The sequence below is a fragment of the Sitophilus oryzae genome, unplaced genomic scaffold, assembly GCF_002938485.1.
Source record: "Sitophilus oryzae breed Bouriz unplaced genomic scaffold, Soryzae_2.0 scaffold_1067_pilon_pilon, whole genome shotgun sequence".
NCBI lineage: Eukaryota > Metazoa > Arthropoda > Insecta > Coleoptera > Curculionidae > Sitophilus > Sitophilus oryzae.
The window spans coordinates 3,163,696-3,188,237 of NW_022145690.1; the positions used below are offsets into that span (position 1 = coordinate 3,163,696).

The following is a 24,542-nucleotide window of genomic DNA, read 5'->3' on the forward strand; positions in this document are numbered from 1 at the left end:
AAATGGTTGAATAAGCTGAGCATGATGATGATGATGATACATTAATATGTCGGTGAATTTAAAAATTAATATTAGCTGTTCTATTATATGCTGTATATTATTTACCATATCTTTTTACTGCATTAAAAATTGCCGTTTCACCGGTGGCGTTTTTGTATGTATTTTCTACACGTCATTATTGGTCGATTGATTTGATTGTGCCAGCTACCGTATTCAACTATCAAATTACAAATTTAAATGATCCAATCGAACTGCTTTAATATTGTGCAAGCACGTCATTTCGTTACAGTCAATGTTTTATTATGCTATCTATCAGAGACCGATTGAAACAGCAATAAAGGGTTCTTGTCTCGCATTTACTTCTATAATGATAAACATTTCAATCAGTGGCAATACGTATCTATTAGTTATGCGTTATTTACTGGAGTATTGTACTATTTATTTTTTTTGTTATTATACGGCCATATTGCTTGTTGACACTTTATGGGAAACATTAACCTCGACTGTTTGTTTAGAAAAATAATATTCAACAGTATTAAAAAGCAAAGGCAAAGCAACGCTGTTATAATTTTATTACTATTATTTTCTATACTTCTATTTTAACGGTATTGGTTTTGACAATAATTATTTTTGCAAACTATACTACCCAAGTAACTATATGTATATTTTAGAGGATAGCTCTGATTCAAGTGCTTAGTAAAGAATTAGTGTTGTACATACATACATACTGCCGTTACTCGCTGACGAGTATTTGACACGCATCAGAAGATGGTCACACAAGACGTTTTCTTTCATGAGCGTTTCTGTGACTGAAAAGCCCGATACGTGATGTTAGCTGCCTACCGCACTCCGGACATTCAAAGATCTCATTGCTTTGTTGCCTCTTTACTTTTTTGTTGTGGAGAAACAACTCTTAAGAATTAGTGTTGTAATGTCATAAATATGTGTTAATCTGTAATATAATACGTAAAAAGAGATGTGGACTTAATAATAATAATAAGGTGATTAATGAAATTACTAGTAAGTAGTAGGTAATTTAAAATCCTGGCTAGTGGTTCTGACAACCTGGGCTAATGCCATAAAATGTATAATTAAATTACGAAGTTAGGCGATGTTATCGAAAAGGGTTCAGGGACCGGTTTAGGTATATTTTGTTTATTCAGAGATTTTTAAAAGGAATGCTCATTCTCGCCGCATGTTCACTAGTCGGCCAATGTCCCATGTATCGTCGAGCGTCGTTAGCCTGATGATATTCTTACACGACTTAGTTTCTCTTAATGAGCTCTGCCGATTTTTTAAGGTCGTATTTGGGCCAAGTTTTCCTAGCTGTCCTGCAGGTGCTTAAAGTTTTGCATCTACTGTTCGCCATAGACGGAAAATGGACGTCAATGTGTTTTTTATGGTATTGAGGGAGTAAAAACTTCTTCTGATGCAACTAGACCAAGGCAGGATCCTCGCCTTGCAAGTTCATCAGCGCGTTTGTTCCCTTCGATGTTCCTTTAGTCTAGAACCCGAAGAAATGTTACATCATACCGATTTGCTACGTATGATAACTTGTACGTTTTTTTACTATTTTGGAGGATAAGGTAGATGAGTTCAGCGCCGAAATGGCTGCTTGGCTGTTAGTGATGATTGCAGTTTTCTGCCCATAAGATGTCTCCTCGCGAGACACATGTGTGCAAGAGGTCGCCTTAGCTCGCTATAGAGTTTGGCACTATAAGAAAATAATCTCTGAAAGAAAGTTAATTTACCTATCTGGTTGAAAAAAAATCAATGAATTACCCGTACAAGATGTAAAAAATGAATTCTCTACAAGTCTTTTGTTGTCGAAAACACATTCAAATTTTATAATCCAAAACGAAATCATTTCAAACTTTCCATCAAAAATTTATAGGAACGATTTTACTTCTTTTTTGTTCATTAATTATTGCTTAAAACGAGCTACTCAAACGGTACCAAACTTTGTTGAAAAACTTTTTGTTAAGTCAAAAGTTAAAAAAAAATTATTGAGCTAATTATATTGTATACGTCAAATTTCGGAACATAGAAAAAAAACTGAAATGTTAATCGATGACATGTCGTTGGACTAGTTCAGTGTCTCTGATAACCTCATTGTATCGATTTTTTAGATAGATTAATTATGCTTTAACCAAACTAAATTGATAGTCGATTTTAATTGATTCGGGTTTTGATCCTCCAAATTGAGGTCACGTTTCTTCAAATAAATACAATTAACAGCGAACGTGAATCAGCTCGCGTATTATTAAATTTATCCTTGATTTTCAATTTGAAATTAGCGCTAGAGGCTGGAAAGGTTCTGTAATTCTCAATAGGGGGAAGGTAGACATATTAAAAATGTTCTGAAAATATTCTTTAATAGCTCTGTCGAAACCTTCTAGTTTTATCAATGCACAGAAATATTACATTTTCCAAAAAGTCATTAAATATATTCAAATTAGAAAATAACTACCTTACTTTTACTAACTAATGACAGTTACCTAATCAGAACTATTTACGCTATCGCAAGATGGCGTACAATTTATCTTAGATGGGAACTATCGAAAACAGGAAATAGCCATTTTGTCCGATAGTCAAGCAGCACTAAAACCGATCAACTCAGTAACCATAGGTTTGAAGTTGGTCAAAAAATGCCTAGAGAAGCTCAAGAAATTAGGCAAAGAAAATAAAGATCCCTTACTCTAAGTGCCCGCTCACCATGGGATAGAAGGCAATTAAAAAGCAAACGATCTAGCTAGAAAAGGAGCGATCACTCCGCTAACTGAACCAGAACCGTTTTGCTTTCCAAGTGGAAACCAACTTAAAGCGGAACTCAAAAACCTGGAAGACCCCATCCGTAACCTGGAATGAGAATCCTCCAACGGACTAAGACACTCGAAGATATTTCTCAGAACTTCTGACCGACAAGAAATCGAAGCTTTTCCTTGATTTAAGTAAGAACAATCTTCGGATTGTCATGGGGTTTTTACTGCTAGGAGTTACTGTTAAATGTGAGGAAATTCTGTGGGGAAAATGGGGAAACACCAGAACATCTCATCATTGAGTGCGCCGAGATGACAAGCTTTCTTGCTATAAACTTTGGTACGACTGTTATTGGAGATGGAGAATTTGCCTTTGTGAGGCCGTCTTAGATACTGGCTTTTATCAAGGCCCTGAGAGTGTAATATCGCGGTGATTAGCCCCCTCCCAAAAATTCTACATTCTACATGAATCATTATGGATGTATAACAATGTTCCTGTGCTAAAAATTAGCATTGCATGTTCATTATTTACCTTATATTTTAGATTTTCATCAAAATTAGAACTTTTAACCAAGTATTCCCCTACAAAGAGAGGTTAAATCACGAACCGTGTCAACATGCATAATTTCTATTATAGTATATTAAGAGAAAACTGAAAACAAGATAGGATAATAGTTTTGTTTATAATAATCTGAAAAGTAAGAATCGCTGTGGTTGACCTTCATTTTCTATATATGAACAATATTATACGTTGTTTATTTTATAGCCATTGGAAATATTATCCACCTATGGAAAAATATGCACATGTTGAATTGCGAAAGGTTGCAAGGGAATAACGATTTATTTCAAACGATTTACTCAATTTGTCGTACAGTATGACTTATGTATGTTTGTTAAGGTAACTAGTCATAATAAAAAAGATAATGCGCGTTGTTAAATTCTGCACATTTTTACTAAGTGTTATTGAATATTTTTCTGACGTCATCTGATGAATATTTTATCAAATGCACGAGGAAAACTATTGACTAAGATCCAGTGCATTATTCATGAATTACTGTAAGAATTTTACAAATTCCGTCCTCTTTCCGTGTATGCACCCGGAGAGTCCCCCATGTCCTGCACCAGTTTGTGCAGGTCCTTGATAGGATGGGAGCATAATTCCTCCAGTTCTAACCTTGCTCTTCCAAATAGAAAGTGTTGCTTGCCATCCAGAGCCTCGCATTGACACTTTAGGTAGCACTTGTCAGTCCTAAGTCCTGACAAGAGACCTGTTGAAATCCGCACCATATTCCTGGCCTTGTTATGCCTCTACCCTTGTCTGTTTTTGGGCGGTCTGTTTTTTCCTGGGCCAGAGTTTTAGTTCACTAGATCCTCTAATAGAATGCTCCATCTTTGAATGTCCTGTTTCCGTTCTTTACCCCAGAAACCAATGCAATTTGTTGTTGAGTCCTATTCTTCCCTCTGACTAAAAAATCAAAGATCAAGGATTGCTGTGTTTTTTGGAAAAAACGGATTTTTTTGAAAATCAATTTTATTTTTTCCTGTCGTTACTTTTCAGAAAATCAAAAAACTAATTACGCATTCTCATAGCCACTTTATTAGGGCTATCTAACAGTATTTTTAGATTTTCAAATTAGCTGATAATTTGTGAGATATAGAGGCCAACTTAATTTTTTTAAATACGGACCTGCATTTTTTATTTTAGGTTTTGAAAGAACTCGGTCTCCTGAGTACAATGATATGCCACACTTTATACTTTTTTTGTTTTGGGTACCTTAACAACAAAAAGCTTATTTAATTATTATTTAAATAATTTCAAGTCCGAATTTTTTCTTTATTTTTTGAAAATGTTAATTATGTCAAAAACCTTATATTTTGGTCATATATTTCTCTAATAAAAGATTTCTCCCTGTAGAACTCTTTAAAAAAATGCTCTAAGTTAACCTACATACGCTCACAATTTTTTTTTTCAATACAAACTGTCGTTCTCCTTGGAGCCTCCGTGTTGTATGAGGGGCGCCACCCTGTATAGTGATGAATACGCCATTAATTTTGTATTATATTTTATATGCTTCTTTGAAATTGTGTATTTTATTACGTCGTAATTTCTGTTGATATGTCATTTTCAGGAAATTAATTATTACGGATGTTAAGTCAGTAATTGTTCCTTTTTTCTCTTTTATTTGTGAACAAAAAATACAAAAGAATGGATGAAAGTCGAAACCACGGCCGTGAATCTCGGAAATCAATAGTCATTTATGTTAACACGTATAGCTTTCATTTAAAATAAAACTGAATATATCTTCTCCAAATGGTCTAATTAACGTTATTAGCAGTACTTTTGATTTTATGCAACCGTCCTGGCACATAAAGTTTGTTTTTTCACTTTTACTAATACCATAACGAGTTTTGAAGAAGTCAGCTGGTTTCTTGATCACTTTTATTAAAAAAATGAATATTTTACGATTTTATTAGTGTCCCCATAAAATTTTTATAGCACAGATGTTTTTTATTATCCGTTTAGATTTTTTAGTATATATCTGGTTTAAAAATCTGGGCCATACACAATAATATTCAAATGAATATTTTAAGTTGACGAACACAACAGTTTATTTGAATAATTCAATATTTCTGTTTGAGAATTTATTCAAACTTATTATACAGGGTGTAAAAATAAAGTGCAAAAAAGGTGGATATTTTAAAAAAATAATGATATTTCTCGATTTTTTGTTCTAATGATAGGAGTTCATAAATTCTAATATTCTTATTAAAAAGCTCCAAATTCCAAATTTGGAGCTTTTTGGACATTTGGATGTTTGATGCTGAAATATTTTTCGTTTCGTCTGGGGATTTATATTATAAATGAAGTAGAGCTATTTGAACACCCTGTATATAATATAACCAAATAGTCATTGTTTAAAATGAGATACATGAAAAAATCTTCTTCTATCTCTAAAACAAATCGTCATCTAAATTTCTCCACTGCACTTATTATATGTATACAGGTTGTTAATTTGTTTATTACTCGCGACAAGAGCTTTATGGTTGAAATATGGCAACCTAGGCCCGCTCGTCGGGAGACGACGCGACGGGACGAGTCGGCAGTTTAGCTTAGTACTCATTTGGAATATAGGCTGTGTTGCCATTCTGTTCCCCAATAAGTAACCGTCCAGTTAACAATCTGTATAAAGCGGGGGTCCTACAGCTTCTGCCGCATCCCGCATTTCGACCACCATATTGTTCGATTTTGCCATTCTTCCTGGTTAATAGCTCTATCTCTCATGTACTGGTCTACTCCATCTAACCACGTAGTTGTAGGTCTTCCTCTTTTCCTTCTGCTTGGGGACGATACTCCATTGCCCTTTTTGGCCATCTTTCCCCTCTCATTCTTTTTACGTGCCCATACCATAGTAGCTGTCTTGATTCGATGTTGTCGGTGCTGGTATATATTCGCCTTGTTCTTTGCCTGATCTCCTCATTTATAATGTGCTCCATCCTTGATATTCGACATGCTCTTCTGACAAAGTCCATCTCCACTGACTCGACCATCCTTCTTTCTATTGATGAAAATTGCCAGCATTGGGCACCATTTGTTAAAATTGGCTCTACGATTGCTTTGTAAATCCTTAGCTTTGTTTGGATGGATGTTTTATTTGACCACAGGAGATTTTTTAAACGACCGATTACTTTCTTACCTTGTTGAACTCTGCTATGTATATCTTTCTCGGAGTTCCCTTCTTCAGATATAATACTTCCTAAATATTTATATTCGCTACACCTTTTAATTTCATGTATGTATAGTTCAGAATCTTCAGTTTGTTCTTCTCCTATTTTCAGGTATTCGGTTTTTGTGAGGTTGATATTGAGTCCCCATCTATCTTATTCTTCCTCAAGTTTCCTAAACATATAGTCGGCATCCTCCTCACAACCTGCAATACTTGGTCGTCTGCAAAAAACAAGGTGGTTGTCAATCTCTATTGCCATAGCTCTATTCTTCCTTCTCCAGTTTTAATTAATTATACTTCTCCACTTATTAATTTAATGCAAAAGTGAAAAACTAAAGTGTAGTTTTAATTTTCTGATTTTTTATAAAATATCACATATCATTGAGATTAATACTTTTTTTTAAATAGTTAAAACAATACCCCCGATGCAAAATTAAAAAAAAATACTTTTCATTATTGTGGGTGTTTAATACAATTTATCTGTGCCAAATCAATTACTCCATATATATTTATAGGAATGTTTTATCATAATATTCAAAACTTTTTAGTTTTGTTTGCCACCCAAGGAAATTAGAATGGTTTAATTGACTCGGTTCATTTCCAATTCCTAAAAACCATAATTCATTACCATGGTGTTTTTATTGGATTATATAAATTTGTTATGTAATTCTACTGTAACAACGAATTATTTTTTGTAAGTGGAACGGGCATTTCTCCTTGTTAATTGTATTATTATAGTAATTTTTATGCGGGAATTTGAAAGAATTTGTTAATTGCTACGTGCTTTGCATTGTTACTTATTAGTGTTATTTATTTAATTAATTTTCAAAATTTATATGGAGCGTGCGATTTGTTATATTTTGTTTTTGTTATTTTAGGATAAGTTTTTATGTAACTATAACTACAGAATAACAATATCAAAGAACATAATTATTAATTTATTTCTCTTAAAAATTATTTTAATTATATTTAATATACCACGTTTGTATTATACACTAACATATTTTCTACAATGACATGCAAAAAAAACTTTATGTGTTTTTTCAAAGTTGTCCTCTAGCTTCTAGCTACCTTATCTCGGTTAATTTTGATCGATCTGAGCAAAAAAAGTATAGAGATTTTTATGTAAAATTGAACGCTCTACACACTTTTATTTGAACTTTTTTCTAGTTTTTACCGTTTCTCCGAAATTTCGAAAAATAAATTAAAAAAATCTTTCACAATTCGTTTTCAGATCTTTCTATCTATCTACTTATATCGAAAATTCAAGTTTTTACCAAAACTTCGTATTTGAAGGCCTATTTTCTTGGACTATTAAGTAAATAAATAAAAGAAATAAGTAATAAGATGTAAATTCCTTTAGGGCACAAGCACAAGCTTTTAACACAAGTTAAAAGAATCTTATTTTTAAGTCATTTAAGTATTCCGAACACCAAGAAGTATTGGACGGGGTTGAAAAACTTTTTCAAATTTTCTATTTTCCATTCTCCATTTTATAATTAGATATATTAGTTGATACTTGATTTTGTAAATTGTTTAGCGTTTAATAAATAGAAGATTATATTATGTACAATGTAGTTTTCGTAACCTTTATAGAAAATAAAATTTTTTGACAGATCTCTGTAGAAGAAAATCATAATAAATTTGTCCTATTGTGACATAACTTAATAACTTATGATTACCATATTCCCAATAAAATTTTCTCTAAAATATAATGGGGAAGATTTATTTATCATTTTTTAAATTTGCATTAGATTTCCTATGTTCAAATTGGCGATACAGCGGACTGTATATTGTATGCTAAAACAACCCTTTTAACACTTATTTACAATATATTCATTTTTTAACATTTGAAAACGAAACGATTTTAGTTTGCAATAATTCAATCAGTTGACCTGATTCTCCCATTCGTCGCGACACGAAAGTCCTCGACTGACCTTGACATAAAGCCCGAGCCTCTAGCCACTTCATTGTTCTATATTTTTTCTCTCTTTTTGTTACAGCGACTTCGATAAGTTGAACAAGGCCGACATATATCACAACAACGAGCTGGCGTTCAGAGTGGCCGAACACCATTTGGGCATACCGGCATTGTTGGAGGCGGAAGATATGGTCGAGTACGAGGTACCTGATAAGCTGTCAATTTTGACGTATATGTCTCAGTTCTATCAGACGTTCGAGGTTCAAAGAGGTAAGTTGGGCTAGCAATGAATGAGACAAACAAATAACTTTTCTAAGCATTTGTTCCATATAAATGAGAAATAACATTAATGCATCATAAATGTTTTTTATTCTTGTCAAAAGTTTAATTAAAAATTAATATTTAAAATTATTATATGTTAGATCGTACATTGCATATGACGGGGAAAATGAATTACCGCGACTATATCTATTGTGTCCCTCTTTCTTGAGTTATAACTGATCATATAGTCTCAAAGCTTTGACGAAAGCCAGTAGATGAGCCGGTGTAATAGAGGTAAGTTCTCCATCTCCGCTATCAGTCTTACCAAAGTTTATCAAAAGCGTACTCAGTGATGAGGTGTTCTGGCGTTTCCCCATTTTCCCCGCAGAATCTGCATTCGCCGTAGTCTTAGCTTCAGTCTACTGAGGTGTTCATTGAGGAGATAGTGTACTGTTAAAAAAACCGTGACAATCCGTAGATTGTTCTTAGTTAAGTCAAGGAAGTCCTGATCTCATTCCAGGTTACGGATGGAGTCTTTCAGGTCCTGTAATACCACTTGAGTACCATTAAATTGGTTTCGAGTTGGGAAGCAGAACTGTTCTTCGCTCCTTTTCTAGCTAGATTGTTTGCTCTTTCATTCACCTTCTTTCCCTTGATGGGCTGTCACCCAGGGTAAGAGCGCTTTATTTTTCTGCCTAAATTTGCTGGAGGGGTAATCCAAAAGGACAGCAGCACCTAGCAATTTAGAAACTAAGCTGGAGATGTAACCTAGAGTGCCTCTTGTGAATCACTCACAATAAGCCAATGGCTTTTTAATTGACTACAGGCATAGTTTAAGGAAAAGAGTAGTTGCACTCTCGCAAATATTTTCTGCCAGTTTTTGCAAGCTGGCAGGTCCGTCGAGCTGTGAGGTTCGAGCGTTGCGTCCGAGCACAGGGACGGATTGACAAAAAATGAGTGCCTTACTGTGCGCTGCTATTAATTGTGGAAATAATTCAAAAAATTGTTCTCTGAGTCTTTTTAGATTTCCATTGGATGTAAATCGGCAAGCTGATAGTAATTATCAATTAACATTTAATTATATTTGTTTATTTTAGAAGCTGAGATATTATGTAAATTATTAAATGTTATTATTTTTTTAGCATGTGTGTAGATTTTAAAAATAGTTTTTTAGATATACAGGTTGTCTCAAATATGCGCATGAAAATATTTTTTGGTCAGGGGATTTTCCATAAAATTTTCATTCCAATAATAATTTACGAGATAATTTATATAAATTGGTTTTTGAAACAATTTTAGAGTAAATATTTTGTAGATCTAAAGTCTCCGCAAATTATTCATATTTTTTAATTGAAAGAATTTTATAATAGCATAATCTCTTATAAATTTAGTGGACTGTATTTTTTATGTTTTTTTTATTTATTTTTTATTAAAAGTGGTCGTAATATAACAATATTATAGACAAAATATTGAGTTTATATTTGAGGGAAGAAAAGTGCCACACTTAGCTTTAAACCACCGTAAATATACAGGGTGGCCCATTAGTGCGAGGAAGTCCAATATCGTCGTCGTTGTCGAAGATGTGAAAAAAGTTTTATTCATATGTTTCAAGGTTTATAAAGGGGTGTATCCTAAAATATTTTGTTATATACAGGGTGTCACAAAAAAAGTTATGGTAAAGTTAGTTTGATTTTTTTATTATTTTACATCATTCTATATACATTATTCTATATTGGGTATTTTTTATGGCGTCACCAAAATCACAATAAATGGTATATCTCAACTTTTTTAAATGCGACATTCTGTATATTATTTTTCTGTCAGATGCAGAATTAAAAAGTGAACATTTTTTATTAATTTAAAGTGTTTCTAAATTTTTACCGCTGTCGCAGATATTCGCAGTATTATATTACATATGGCTCTTTCAACTGTAATTTTTTTTCAAAGCCACCTAATATGATCTTTGTCTGTCTTGTATTGTCAAAATATGTTCACCTTTTAATTCTACATCTGAAAGAAAAATAATATACAAGGTGTTGCATTTAAAAAAAATGACATACAACATTTTTTAAATATTACGATTTTGGTGACGCCATAAAAATATCCTGTATACGATAAAGTAGTTTTCTACACGAATTTATTCCGATATCCTTCATGTTTAAGAAAACATAGCAAAGTATTAATAAAGTTATATTCACTCTAGTTTTTACCACTTTTCGTATATAATGTTTTTAACCAAAGTTTTAGTAAATAAGAAATAGATTGGCAACACCGCAGTGTGCTTTAAATAAAGACAGTGTACTATAGCATAATTTTATGCCGAATCCAGTTATCTACAGAAAACTAAACTTGCTTTAAATAAAAAAAAGTCGTAGAAAATCTCTGAAATAGACAATAATATAAAAATATGTCATTATATATTTTTCCTCCTTCCTTCCCATCAGAAGATTTTCAGATACAGAAGAATTGTTACCTACACGAAATGTGAAAATATTCTGTTTTCAAGCAAGTTTTTACTCGATGATCATTTTTTTTGATTTTATTTTATTGTGAACTCATATTTTCCTAAATACATATCTGTGAAACTATGGCGAGTGCCACGTCTATACTTTGCCTAGTTAATAGACCACGACTATACAGCTACGTCGTCGGCTACGGAGGCGAGAACAAGGTCATATAAAGTGGCAGAAAAAGAACAAAGGATTTGACAAGGAGTAAAACTACTAGTTTCCTTATACTATGCTACAGGGCTGGGCACTCGCATAACACATTTTAAATCGTCTTGTTTTTTAATTTTCGTGTTCTGCTGCGTGCTGTGCCAAGTTAAATTAATAGTGTTGATATATCCATTGATTTGCCAAAGTCCTGTTAGAATTCCAGTTAGAGTTAATAATAAAAGGCTTAGCCCGATCCTGTCGTGTTAAGTTACACCCGAAATTCCAAAAGCACTTACTTTGATTAAGGCTTCATTAAGGTTTGCAGCGCTTCAGCATTTGCCATAAAATAGCGAGTAATTTGTTACAAAACCATATAAATTAGATATCACTGTAATCACAAAAGTTCAATTTATTTCCGTATTGTAACGGAATTTTAAATTATGTCTTTATTTTCGAAAAAAAATAGTCCAAACATAAGGAATATTTTGTTGATGATTTACCATCAAAATCTTAAAGATAAAGAAGTTGTCTAAAATGTGCTACAATACGGATATAGTATAATCCTTTATCTTTAATTTCCTTCTTCATCTGTATAAAAATACCTAGCCAGTTTTACATAAAACGTTAAATGCCGAACACTTATTTTGCTACTTTTTAGGGCTAGTGAAATGGACTCTTAAGTCTTTATTTGGGTTAGTTGTCATTTTTATACATCACTTCTCGAAATATATAGCAGTAAATACTGCTAGATGGTTTGGTGATAAAATTATTAAAATTAATTTTGTAGGTATTTAAAATATGTTCTCGATCATACTACCTATATACAAAAACCTTCCGTTTTAATGATTCCTAACTCTAATCCGATGCAGTTTTCTCTACTAGCAGTCTATTGCAAATTTATTATGCAATTATTTCCTCATCTTCGTGCATTTGGCGCACCGACTTGCTCTTATAGACAAATTAGTGTGGGAAAGTATACTCTGTCTAACCTATTTTTTGTTCACCTATCAGTTTTTTATGTTCCTTTAATTTTCATATTTCCTTCAATGTTTTTTCCTTGATGTATATGTCATGCTATTAACTAAATAGATATATCAAATTTAATAAGACTATAACTTTATCTCGACATATGTTTTGGCTTGTTAAACCTTTTTAAAACTGATTTTTAAAAAACTCTTGAAAAAGGCCTAACAAGTCCAAAAATATATAGAGATAAAGTATCATTAAATTTGATACATCTCTAAAAGCGTGTTTTCATTAAAATATTAATATTTTAACGATATTTCACAAAGAACCATCCACAGACTCGGTACTATTAACTAAATATTTCCCGAAAAATGTCTTAAATAATTTGCCACTAAAACAGAAATCCGACAGAAAATAAAAAAGTTATTTTTCTAAACGCCACTTTGTAGAATCCAAATCAAATTGAAACGTTATTAGTAGATTTTTACTCTAAAAAATATTTAGCTAAGCAACCAAAAATTCTGTATATTCCAGGGGTAATATCTTCACATAATAGAAAGCCGGGGACTTTAAACAATTATAACTTTTATGTCCTAAATAAGGCCTTTTAGGACAAGTCCTAAATGTACTTTTTGCTATATTGGTTGAAGTAGTTCCCGGTAGGACACCCTGTATGATCGATATCAATGTTCCGTCCCAGAAGAGAAAATTCAAATTTCAACTAGAAAACAAACCATAAAAACACTTACCGAGTCGTAATATCCAACTATAAATTAAATAACGTGATTAACATGACTTTGGTTTAAGTTATGAGCATGTTATGTGACAGAATGCCTTTAAAGACGTCAAGATACACGGCAAATAAGTTTAAAAAATCCCAATGGTAGCCGAAATGAAACATAACCCGGCAGTTCAGATTTACCGTTGCAAAAGACATCATAAATCATGTCTGGTTTTACTGAGAATTATTATTTTGTGGGTTTCAGTTTTCTATTTATTGCAAGTCATACCGCAACGAGGATCATGACCTGCTTTAATGTAATCTAAATCCATCGACCTCAAAAAGGAAAGGTGCAGTTTATAAAATCCCAGCCTAAAATATATTGCCAATAATAGAGTTTACAGGATATTCAATACTTATTATAAACACTTAAGTTTGGTTGGTAGTAAATAAATGTACAGGATATTTACATATCTTTTAGCCATGACCTAATTCCGTTTTTGAAAAATTCTATATTGTGAATGTTTTAGATTTTTATCTCGAAATGCCAAATTCTAATTTTCCAAATAACAAAAATCCATCAGAATTTTTACATTTTTGAGATCATTGACTTTTTTGAAATAGAATGCTCTAGGTAGGTATATCTGATTCCTCTTCTTCCTTCTGATTTCAGAAGTATAAAATTTGATGGTATTTTCTTTAGTGCTTTTCGAGTTGGTTTGGAGAAGGTTTACACCTCACTGTAGTATTGAGTAATAAAAACGATTGGAAGAAACATTTGCTCAGCATGTAAAAGACCATACCATAACGTGGTATACTGATGCATCCAAAACCAAACCAGGGACATGGTATTTGGGCCGAAAACTAATTACTCCGAATCAATGGGCAAATAATCCAGCATCCTTCAGGCAGTAAATCGCCATCTTATCCGATAGTCAAGCAGCACTAAACGCGATCAACTCAGTAACCATCAATTCGAAGTTGGTTTAAGAATACCTAGAGAAGCTGCACAAATTAGGCAAAGAAAATAAAGACCTCCTATTCTGGGTGCTAACTCATCAAGGGATAGAAGGCAATGAAAAAGCTTGATCTGGCCAGAAAATGAGCGTTCTCTTTCCAAGCGGAACTGAAGAACCTGGAAAACTCCATCCGTAACCTGGAATGGGAGTCCTCCAACGATCTAAGACACTTGAGAAAGTCCCTCAGAACTTATGACCGAGAAAAATTAAAGATTTTCCTTGATTTAAGTAAAAACAATCTTCGGATTGTCACGGAGTTTCTAACAGGACACTGTCCCCTCAACGAACACCTCAGTAGACTGAAGCTGAGAAACAACGGCAAATGCAGATTTTGTGGGGAAAATGGGGAAATACCAGAGCATCTTATCACTGAGTGCGCCCAGACGACCGTTCGTGCCATGAACCTTTATACGGCTGATGTCGAGGATGGAGAGCTGGTCTCTGTGGGGCCGTCTCAGATTCTGGTTTTTATTAAAACCTTTAGACTATATGATGAGTTATTACTCGTTATAACTCAAGAAAGTCTTAAAATAGATCTGTAAGGTCGCGGTGATTAACCCCTTCCTAAACATTCTACATTCTAGTGGTTTTTGAGTTGGTTAAAAAATTTCAATGAAACGAAAATTTACAGCTTGGTTTGCAATAGAAACACTCGTCAAATAGATTGTTTTCTTTACAATGATTTAATTTCATTAAAGGAGAGTTAATTATCAAAGGTTGTTGTACATATAACACATTATTCTCAAATGAAAGCGAATAAAATTGATTATCTCCGCAAGTGCGAACCTAAAGATCTTTTTATTAACTGCAATTCACAGATTGGACGCGATAGAGCCGATTATGTAACCACGTCTAAAAAAGAAAAAATCTGCATTTTGTTCAAACAACATTGCGTGATGGAGCTTATCCTAACGGTTCTTCCGATCCTAATCGAGAAAATATTATTCTAGTTCGAAACCTGCGAGAGGAAAAGAGATGCCTTTGTAGTATTAGCCGCGACTTTAGGCAGTGGCGGTTCTTCAATATAAGCACAAATAAAAATATAGTGCGTGATCAAAATGTTTTATGATGATGTGTAGGGTGTAGGTAGTTGGTATGATGATGAATAAATAAATCTACTAGCGTTTTCCTGCGACTATGTCAGTGTTCCAAGTGCTCAATAATGTTGTAAACCAGTTTTTTTTTCTTGTTTGTATACTCTACGACCCATATATGTATGTCTCTAGAGCAAAATAAAACATTTCTTTATCATAATACTTCAAAATACTTTACTTTTAATACTGGACGCCCGTTTCGCTAACCATGTTAGCATCGTCAGTAGATGATTACCTCGATGATTACTAATTAACTTTTGTTATGAGCTTCAGTTTTAATCATCTGCTGATGATTCTAAAATGATTAGCAAAACGCGCGTTTATTGTGAAAAATAAAGTGTTTTGGTGTACTGTGGTGCATTGGTGTTTTATTTTGTTGTTGTAACACAAAATGTTCCAAGTATTATTTTAACTTTTAGTCATAATGAAGATTACACTTATCACTAAATTTTTTCATGGTATCTTTGTGACTACCATCTACTTAAGCATTTGTCTTTCGCTGAAATCTGGATATCAAATAAATCAAATAGCTAAGCATAGTTTTCGATGATGATGTTCTAAAGATGCTCTTTTCGTGAATTTCGAAACATTTTTCTGAGGGCCTTGATTGACCATTTTTCTTGTATTTTCCTTCCTTTATCATTGTTGGGGCTATCTTTGAGAGAAAAACTACCGAATATCGAATACAAGACAGAACAAAAATTACGGATGCAATAGAAAAAATAACAACTTTAAATTGGGCAGGACACATTGCAAGGCTAAACGATGATCGATGGATGAAGAAAATTAGAGAATGGAGAGCAAGACATGATGCATTCAGGAGAAGAGGCCATCTTCCAACCGGAATGACGACTTAAGACGTATCCACAGTAAGTGGACTAAATTGCTCTAGATAGGGAGTTATAAAACAAACGAGGGAGGCCTACGTCCAGCAGTGGACGGTGAAAGTTAAAACCAGCTTAATGATAAATCCCTAAAATCTTACGCAGATAATATAATAACTGTAATATTAATATATAATTATTTCAGTCATTAAAGGTATTTATCATTTTAGTTAAAACAAATTCTGAATTAGACACCCATTGGTAGGCGCAAAAGAGGAAGGCCAAGAAAAAGCTGGAGAGAGGAAATAGATCGAGAAATAGACAACTAGTCGAAAACCTCTGGCCAGAAAGGCAACAATGGAGACTAGGAAACGGAAGACGTTGTAGAACGTTAAATCCCGATGTATATATGTCGCACCCACTTAGTGTAATTGTCCGTTTCATGAAATGGACATCCACTTTGCGAACTGGTTAGGTTAGCAAAATAAAAACACTAAATCACCACAATACACCAAAACACTTTTACTTTTACACTGGACGCGCGTTTCGCTAACCATGTTAGCATCATCAGCAGATGATTATAAACTCAGTTTTGTTTTCAACTCAGTCAGTTGAGTTTATAATCATCTGCTGATGATGCTAACATGGTTAGCGAAACGCGCGTCCAGTGTAAAAGTGAAAGTGTTTTGGTGTATTGTGGTGATTTAGTGTTTTTATTTTGCTGTGTAACACCAAAGGTTCCAACCCTCAACTGTTATCTGGTTAGGTTAGGTTAGGTCAGGTTACCAGTTCGCGAAGTGGATATCCATTTCATGAAACGGTCAATTACGCTAAGTGGGTGCGACACATACATATATCATTTTAGTTAATAACTGTCTGATATGAAACTTTGAAAAATTTAACTAATCAATACCACTCGATGTAGCTAACTCAAGATTTTTTTTATAGATACCTATCAAAGGTTCCTCAAATTTTTTTGGATTAAAGCTCGATTTTCATGCATCCGTTGTCCGACGATACGATAATACGATGTTAATTTTATTGGTTGAATTTAAGGATATTGATTGATTAACCGTTTCTAACCAATCGAAGTCTTTAAATTAAACCAATAAAATGAATATCGTATCAACGTATCGTCGGACAACGGATGCATGAAAATTAAGCTTTATGCTTTCGGACAGAAATAGGCAATCGCGCCAGCACTGACCTTAGCGTGATACCAAGAAGAGAAAGATGGAGAATATCGATTCCCCAACACCAACCATGACCTTAAGACGGTTCTAAAATTAGGCAGGTCTAATGCCTTTAAGCCGCTTATAGTCCATTGTGTATGTAGGCATATTTTATGCTATAATTACAGATAATAGATGATGATAGGATGGTGAGATAGCAGATGTTTTGAGAGAGAAAAAAATGGTAACCTATATTACGGTATGAAGTGTTTTACGGGATAATTGGACGAAGGATGAACTATGAATTGACATCATCCTTTGACGTTTATCGACAATTTTTATGTTTTTTGATTATAAATATCGGTAAGCAATTGTATGGATTATATTAGTATTAATACTTGAAAGACAATTATATTTGTATTGCCCTATACCGGGTGCGTCTCAAAACTGGCTCACCCTTATAACTTTTTTATTTTTTCAGATAAAAAAAGAGATTTGGCGGCAATAATTAGGCAACATAAATTATGATTGATTGACATATTCAGTTGTTTTTGGTCAGTTCCTCTTTTAGCAGAAATGACTACAACTTTTGATACCCTCGGTATATTTTTTTCTTTATTCGATAGAAAATGACACTCTGAATAGAATGACATATCATATGTCAAATTTTGATATTTTTATTTTAAAGAAAATCGTATTTTAAATTTTAATCTAGAGTTCCGCGACTATATTAAAAACACTAATTTTTAATCAAGGAACCCTGGAAAAACAGATTTAATCGTCTAAAGTTTTTCGTATCTTGTTCTAGCCGGTTAAAAGATGCCCAAATTGTATTTTTAATCATATCTCTCATTTTTTTCAAATGGAACAAGAGTGGCTCATTAGCATATTTGGAAAAAGCAATTTTTTACGAATAATTTCATACCACACACTTGCTATTTCGAGTCAAATAATTGTCGTTATAACGCATGTTACAATTTCTAATAAACCGTATGCGAAAATGTCAAAAATTGACGTATGATATGTCATTTTATTCAGAGTGTTATTTTCTATCGAATAAAGTAAAAAGAATCCGTGGGTGTCATTTAAAAATCAAAAGTTGTAGTCATTTCCGGTGAAACAGGAAGTGAGCAAAAACAATCGAATACGTCAAGTTGTCTCGTTGTTTTTATCTGAAAAAAAAACAAGCCACTTTTGAGATACACCCGGTATGCTTCTATTAAGTGTTAAGTGAATCACATTTCAGGCTTTAAGTAATTTAATTTAAACCAAAAAGTGATTTTTTTCAATCGTCATATTTCAAATATGACGAAATGTAAAATAAGAGATTTTGTACATTATGAAATTTAAATATCAAAGAATATTACATAAATTTAGATAATATGCATTAATTTCATTAGGGGCAGGAACAACAGATGTGAATATGAACAGGTTGGAACATTTTAAACCTGGTTATTATTCTGACTAGTTAATTGACATTGAATACCAAAACAACCGGATTAGACAAATAACTTTTCAACATATTACAAGAAATATATTCATTTATGTCAATTTTTTTATATATGTAAATACAAATAGGTAAAAGATAATCATCAAATATCAATAAAATACGAATAAAAATCGTTAATATATACATTAAGTTATTTAATGAGGTAAGAGATAAATAAAAACAAGCGACATTGTTTGCAGTTGGCATTTGGCTTTTTGCGGCTTTTTATAGCGTTGGGTTTGGCATGCCGAGTTTTAGTGGCATCGAACGACTACAACCTGAATATTTCAGTCAAATAAATAGGTAATGGTGACGGATAGAACGTGAAACACGGAATTCGTTTTTGGGGAGGGCAAGAGGACTTCTATTTTTGGACTAATGAATATTACATAGGCCCTGCGTGCTATAAATTATATGGACACCAGAAATTTTGTTTATTTATATTTTTAATTGTGTTGGAAGATAGGGCAGCAAAATACATAATGTCCTCATATGAACATTTCTCTGCTTCTAAACTTGTTATGTTATATTTTATCATAAAAATGTATTTTGCATTAAAATTTCTAGTCGTTTCGAATCAACAAAAACAGTTTTAGTAAGACTTTCGCATAAACGGACATTATGTAGTAACCAGGCATCTCTATCTCTATAGATGCAGAAATAAATACAAGAGGTTGCTTTTGAAATAATCATATGGAGAGAATATAGTTACTAAAAATGACAAGTTAACTAATCAGATGATAATTTAGTTAGAACTATTGTTGAAAATTCCTGAGAGTCTGAGATTTGAGACTCGTGTTTTAAATAAACTCAAATCCGTGAACACATATGATTCAATATTTTTTTAAGAAGAGAATTATGATGGCTGCGGTTTTAATCTTTCTTAGTTAATTATTTCCTTGTTAATTATTTTATTTATGTTATGAAATCTCTGCTATTTGTTGTTGTGTTCCTAATAACTATATACAATAGAAATAATGAAGAAATACCTATAGAGTTGTTAAGCATCGCATAAAATGATACTTTCATTTAAATATAACCCTTTCAACTAATGAAGTTTTTGTAATATAAATATTTGGATTTGAAAATAAATGGTAATAGACATTAAGCTAGAGAGATATGAAGTCGAAAATGTTATTACGTAGGTATTTATTATCTTCGCAGATGCTCTACGCCTATACAAAATAAAATCTTTTTACATTATACCGGGTGCATGTCACAAGTGACTCACCCCCTATAACTTTTTTATTTTTTCAGAAAAAAAAACGAGATTTGGTGTGTTAGTATATGACATAAATTAGAATTGATTGAGGTATTCATTTGTTTTTGGTCACTTCCAATTTCACCGGAAATAACTACAACTTTTGATGGTTTTTAAATGACACCCTCGGTATTTTTCGACGTATTTTTTTACATTATTTGATACAAAATGACATAATCGAATAGAATGACATATGATAAACTTTTGACATTTTCGCTTTAAAAAAATCGTATTTTAATTTTCAATCTGGAGTGCTGTGGTTGTGTTAAAAACACTAATTTCTATTCAAGGAGCCTTGGAAAATAGATTTGATCTTCTAATGTTTCTGGTGTCTTGTCCTGGCCGGTTAAAAGATGCCCAAATCGTATTTTTAATCATATCTCAATTTCTTCAAATGGAACGAGGGTGGTTCATTAGCATACTTGGTAAAAGCATTTTTTTACGAATAATTTGGTACCACAGACTTGGTATTTCGAGTCAAATTGTCGTTATCAGTCGCATGTTACAATTTCAAATAAACCAAATGAGAAAATGTCAAACGTTTACATATGATATGTCAATATATTCAGAGTGTCATTTTCTATCGAATAAAAAAAAATACTGAGGGTGCTATTTAAAAATCAAAAGTTGTAGTCATTTCCGGTGAAACAGGAAGTGATAAAAACTTTTGAATACGTCAATCAATCCTAATTTATTTCATATAATAACGTACCAAATCTCGTTTTTTTATGTGAAAACGTAAAAAAGTTATAGAGATGAGCCACTTTTGAGACGCACCCGGTATACATAGAAAAATATTTTTTTCTAATCAAGGAAATATTAAAGGCGACAACTACTAGGCTATTGGCGAATGAATTTAGTAATTATGCTTATCGGAAAGCAAAAACCAATGTTACTTACGAAAGCCACTTGTAAAACCAGAGGTTGTCAAGCTTGTGTAATAAAATCACGAACAGATTTTTTTGAATCAGTTATAGATTCTGTAATTTATTAGCAATGTCGCCGTTAGTATAGGTTGCGTTTATTGTTTTCTGAAATATGCATACAAATACAAATTTTTTATAATATTTTTATAGCACATACCTTTAACGGTACATATACAGGGTCCGGCAATAGTGCGTCGGGTATTTGTAGCTCCTAGAATAAAAAACTTGAGAATTTTGTTTAAGTGCAAACCTAAAGTATGTACCAGGATGTATTTCAGGAAAATATGTAAACTTCTATAGGGTGGCTCAAAAAAGTGTCAGTGGACCTGGATGATTTTTTTTTAAATGGAACACCCTGTATATTATTGCATTTTTGGCTTCCTTTCAGATCACTTTACATAACCCTAAGATATGAATAAATATATTTCGATAGTTTCAGAGATATTAAAAAATAAATCAAAAATATATATTTTTCAGCCCTTCTTAAAAAATTATTAAAAATACAGGAACTGTTTTGAAATCAAAAGTATATTAGGTATTTACTTTAGATGGTCTGTTCTTACTTTGCTATAAATATGGTAATCGTAAATCATACAGGATGTTCAATATTCTACGCCAAACTTTCTAAAATATAAAATATTTTTTCTTTGTTTTTTTAAATGGAACACCCGGTATATTATTTTTTTATTAGATCGAGAGTTAAAAAATGAACATTTATTGTATTTAGAGTATTTCAAAATTTTTAACGGTTTCACAGATACACGCAGTATTGTTTCATATGGCGCTGTCAATGGTAAAATACGAGAGAAAAATCATTGGGTGGCTTTGATAAAAATTTACTGTGGAAAATGCCATATGAAATATAAAACCGCAAATATCTGCGAAACCGTTAAAATTTTTGAAATACTCTAAATACAAAAAATGTTCATTTTTTAATTCTCCGTCTATTGAAAAAATAATATACAGGGTGTTCCATTTAAAAAAAACGAAGAAAAAATATTTTATATTTTAGAAAGTTTGGCGTAGAATTTTGAACATCCTGTATGATTTACGATTTTCATATTTATAACAAAGTAAGTACAGACTATCTAAAGTAAATACCTAAAATAGTCTTGATTTCAGAACAGTTCGTGTATTTTTAATAATTTTTTTAAGAAGGGCTGAAAAATATATATTTTTGATTTATTTTTTAATATCTCTGAAACTATCGAAATTTATTTATTCATATCTTAGGGTTATGTAAAGTTATCTGAAAGAGAGCCAAAAATGCAATAATATAGAGGGTGTTCCATTTAAAAAAAATCATCCAGGTCCACTCACACTTTTTTGAGCCACCCTATAGAAGTTTACATATTTTCCTGAAATAAATCCTGGTACATACTTTAGGTTTGCACTTAAACAAAATTCTCAAGTTTTTTATTGTAGGAGCTACAGATGCCCGACGCACTATTGCCGGACCCTGTATATTGTCGCATCCTAGCTTGGGGGTTGTTTGCTAGGATCGGTAGACCAGGTTCTCTCTTCTGATTAAAACAATCAGAAAAATAAACATTTATTAAATAAAAATGCACAGTGTGAATAAAAATATCAGGAGAACAATAATTTCAGGAAATGACAAGACTTGCTAAGGGTATGCTGAAAAGAGTACCTACAGGAACATCTTCAACGCCTTCACTGTCTTCTGACTAACCATTTGATTATCAAATCACTATGAACTAACTATCAACTCTTTAACTAACCCCGCTCTCTTCAGCATATTCTTTATATTCTTCTATTCCTCGTAGTCATCGCCGGTTACGTCGTCAAGATAGTTTACAATCCAATTACGCTAACCCGGCTATGACCGTGAGGAAATCGAACTTCGGTGACCTGCGTTTGATTATCGACCCAAGATTGTTATATTTTAATTGTTTAATTATTAATGTTATTTAACAACATATCTGGGATTGATGGCATGCAGGTAACCGATCTCCCGGGCTTACATCAAATTGGTTTACTAGAATTATATTTTACATTACTACATATCTAGCATGAAAATTTCTCCCAATTTGATATAAACCCAAATTGACATCTATTTAAGTCTTGCCAATATCTGGGCCAAGAAAGCTACTGTGACCGGCCGTGGTTCCAGCTGTAGTGTGTCGAAGTGCTGTACTGGGTTTGATCCCAAGCCAGAACGGTCGCTTTATTTAGTTAAATAAAACTATTTATTTACATTAATCGAGTGACCAGGGAGCCGCCACTTTAATGAAAACAATGACAAGCCACCTTTAGTATATTTGCCTAGTAAGACTTCTCAAATAGTACCGTTTGGATTCGGCGATTCACAAGTACCTACATGTGAGAGGTCGCCGACGCTCGTTATAGAGCATGCTATTAAAAGTAGGAGAAAGTTACTTAATTTCTAACCCTAATGACAACAGTAACCAATGGCGGCTGCTCCTAAGGGACGCACGAGCATGTATCCAAACAACCGTCAAGATATAAGGAAAGAAATAGTATATAATTGAGTAAATTACAATATGTTTATGTTACGATCAAATAATGATATCATATCTAGCATGAAAATTAGAAAGGTAGACTCTTTTTGTACGAAAAATTATAGATCTTGCCCACCCACCGTCAGAACTCGCGAGCCGCAACTGGAAGTGACATTTTCGTAATAAATATGTTACGTTCTAGCGAAAGGTGTCCGAAATTAGGCACATATGTGTAACAAGAAAACTATGAACATGTCAATTTGTCGGCCCACTCGGTTTGTTTTCATCACCTACGACGACTTTGCCGCTCACCGAATCGCCAGACCACCTGGCAGCCAAACAAGCCGGCCGAACCGGCCACAATCGCACCTACAGACCGCGTGTGCCGGCGCGGCGGCTTTCTCTCGTGCGATTCCTCTTCTTCGGCGAGCCGGTCCTCGTCGCCAAAGAAAGCGGAAGTCGTGGACGGGCGATCGCAGACGTGTCCTTTTGGGTCGCCGCACAGTGCATTGGCCTATGGACCAAAAACAAATCAGAACAGACTGTCGCCGAAAAAAATGATTTACTGATGGCCGATCACCGATTTACCGAGCTCCGGTGTCTTGAGCAGGGCGCAGACCCCGTTCGCGACCAGTTCTTGAATATCTTTACACAGATATTTGCAGATGACATAGATTAGATTTCATTTTTATTGTTGTCGATCCAATAATATATAATGTGTTTTTTTAATTGAATTAGGATCGAAAGAAATCAACAGAAGTCCTTTGTTTTAAATTTTGCGAAACGTCGACAAATTTAAAACAAAGGACTTCTGTTAATTTCTTTCGATCCTAATCCAATTAAAAAAAACACATTATATAGATTAGATTCTTCGAGATGCATCGATAGCCTCATCTACTGCGACCTTTGCAGATCTATTGTGGTCCTCTTCTGATCCTTAGATTTCATTCTCCAATCCTATCCTTTTCACGAAGTCTAGTAAGTCTCTCATTATAGCAACTTTAGGAAACTATTGCACTGTTTGCTCAAAGTGCCGAAGCGATTTGAAAACAATGGATTCTGCAAAATCTAATCTCGTTCGCAATTACAAGTATCAGTGAAAAATTGACATAACCATACTTCTTTTAAAAATAACTTTTCATTTGAACTGATTAAATGTACTGATTAAAATATTTTTATTTCAGCCAAGTCTATAAAATGAAGACTGAACCCTCCGTGTAGCTCTGTGGCATTGGCTTATCATTGTCTATTACCGCGAGCCGCACAT

At 33.1% G+C, this 24,542-nt stretch overlaps 1 protein-coding gene across 2 annotated transcripts in view; it reads left to right on the forward strand.

Annotated features, from left to right (window-relative positions):
• LOC115879954 (MICAL-like protein 1) overlaps nt 1-24,542 on the forward strand; it is a 246,258-nt gene that overhangs the window by 171,875 nt on the left and 49,841 nt on the right. For both annotated transcript variants that reach the window (XM_030897021.1, XM_030897030.1), the window contains one exon: nt 8,488-8,675. In XM_030897021.1, the coding sequence (XP_030752881.1) occupies nt 8,488-8,675 (188 nt within the window). The remainder of the gene's footprint in view (nt 1-8,487; nt 8,676-24,542) is intronic.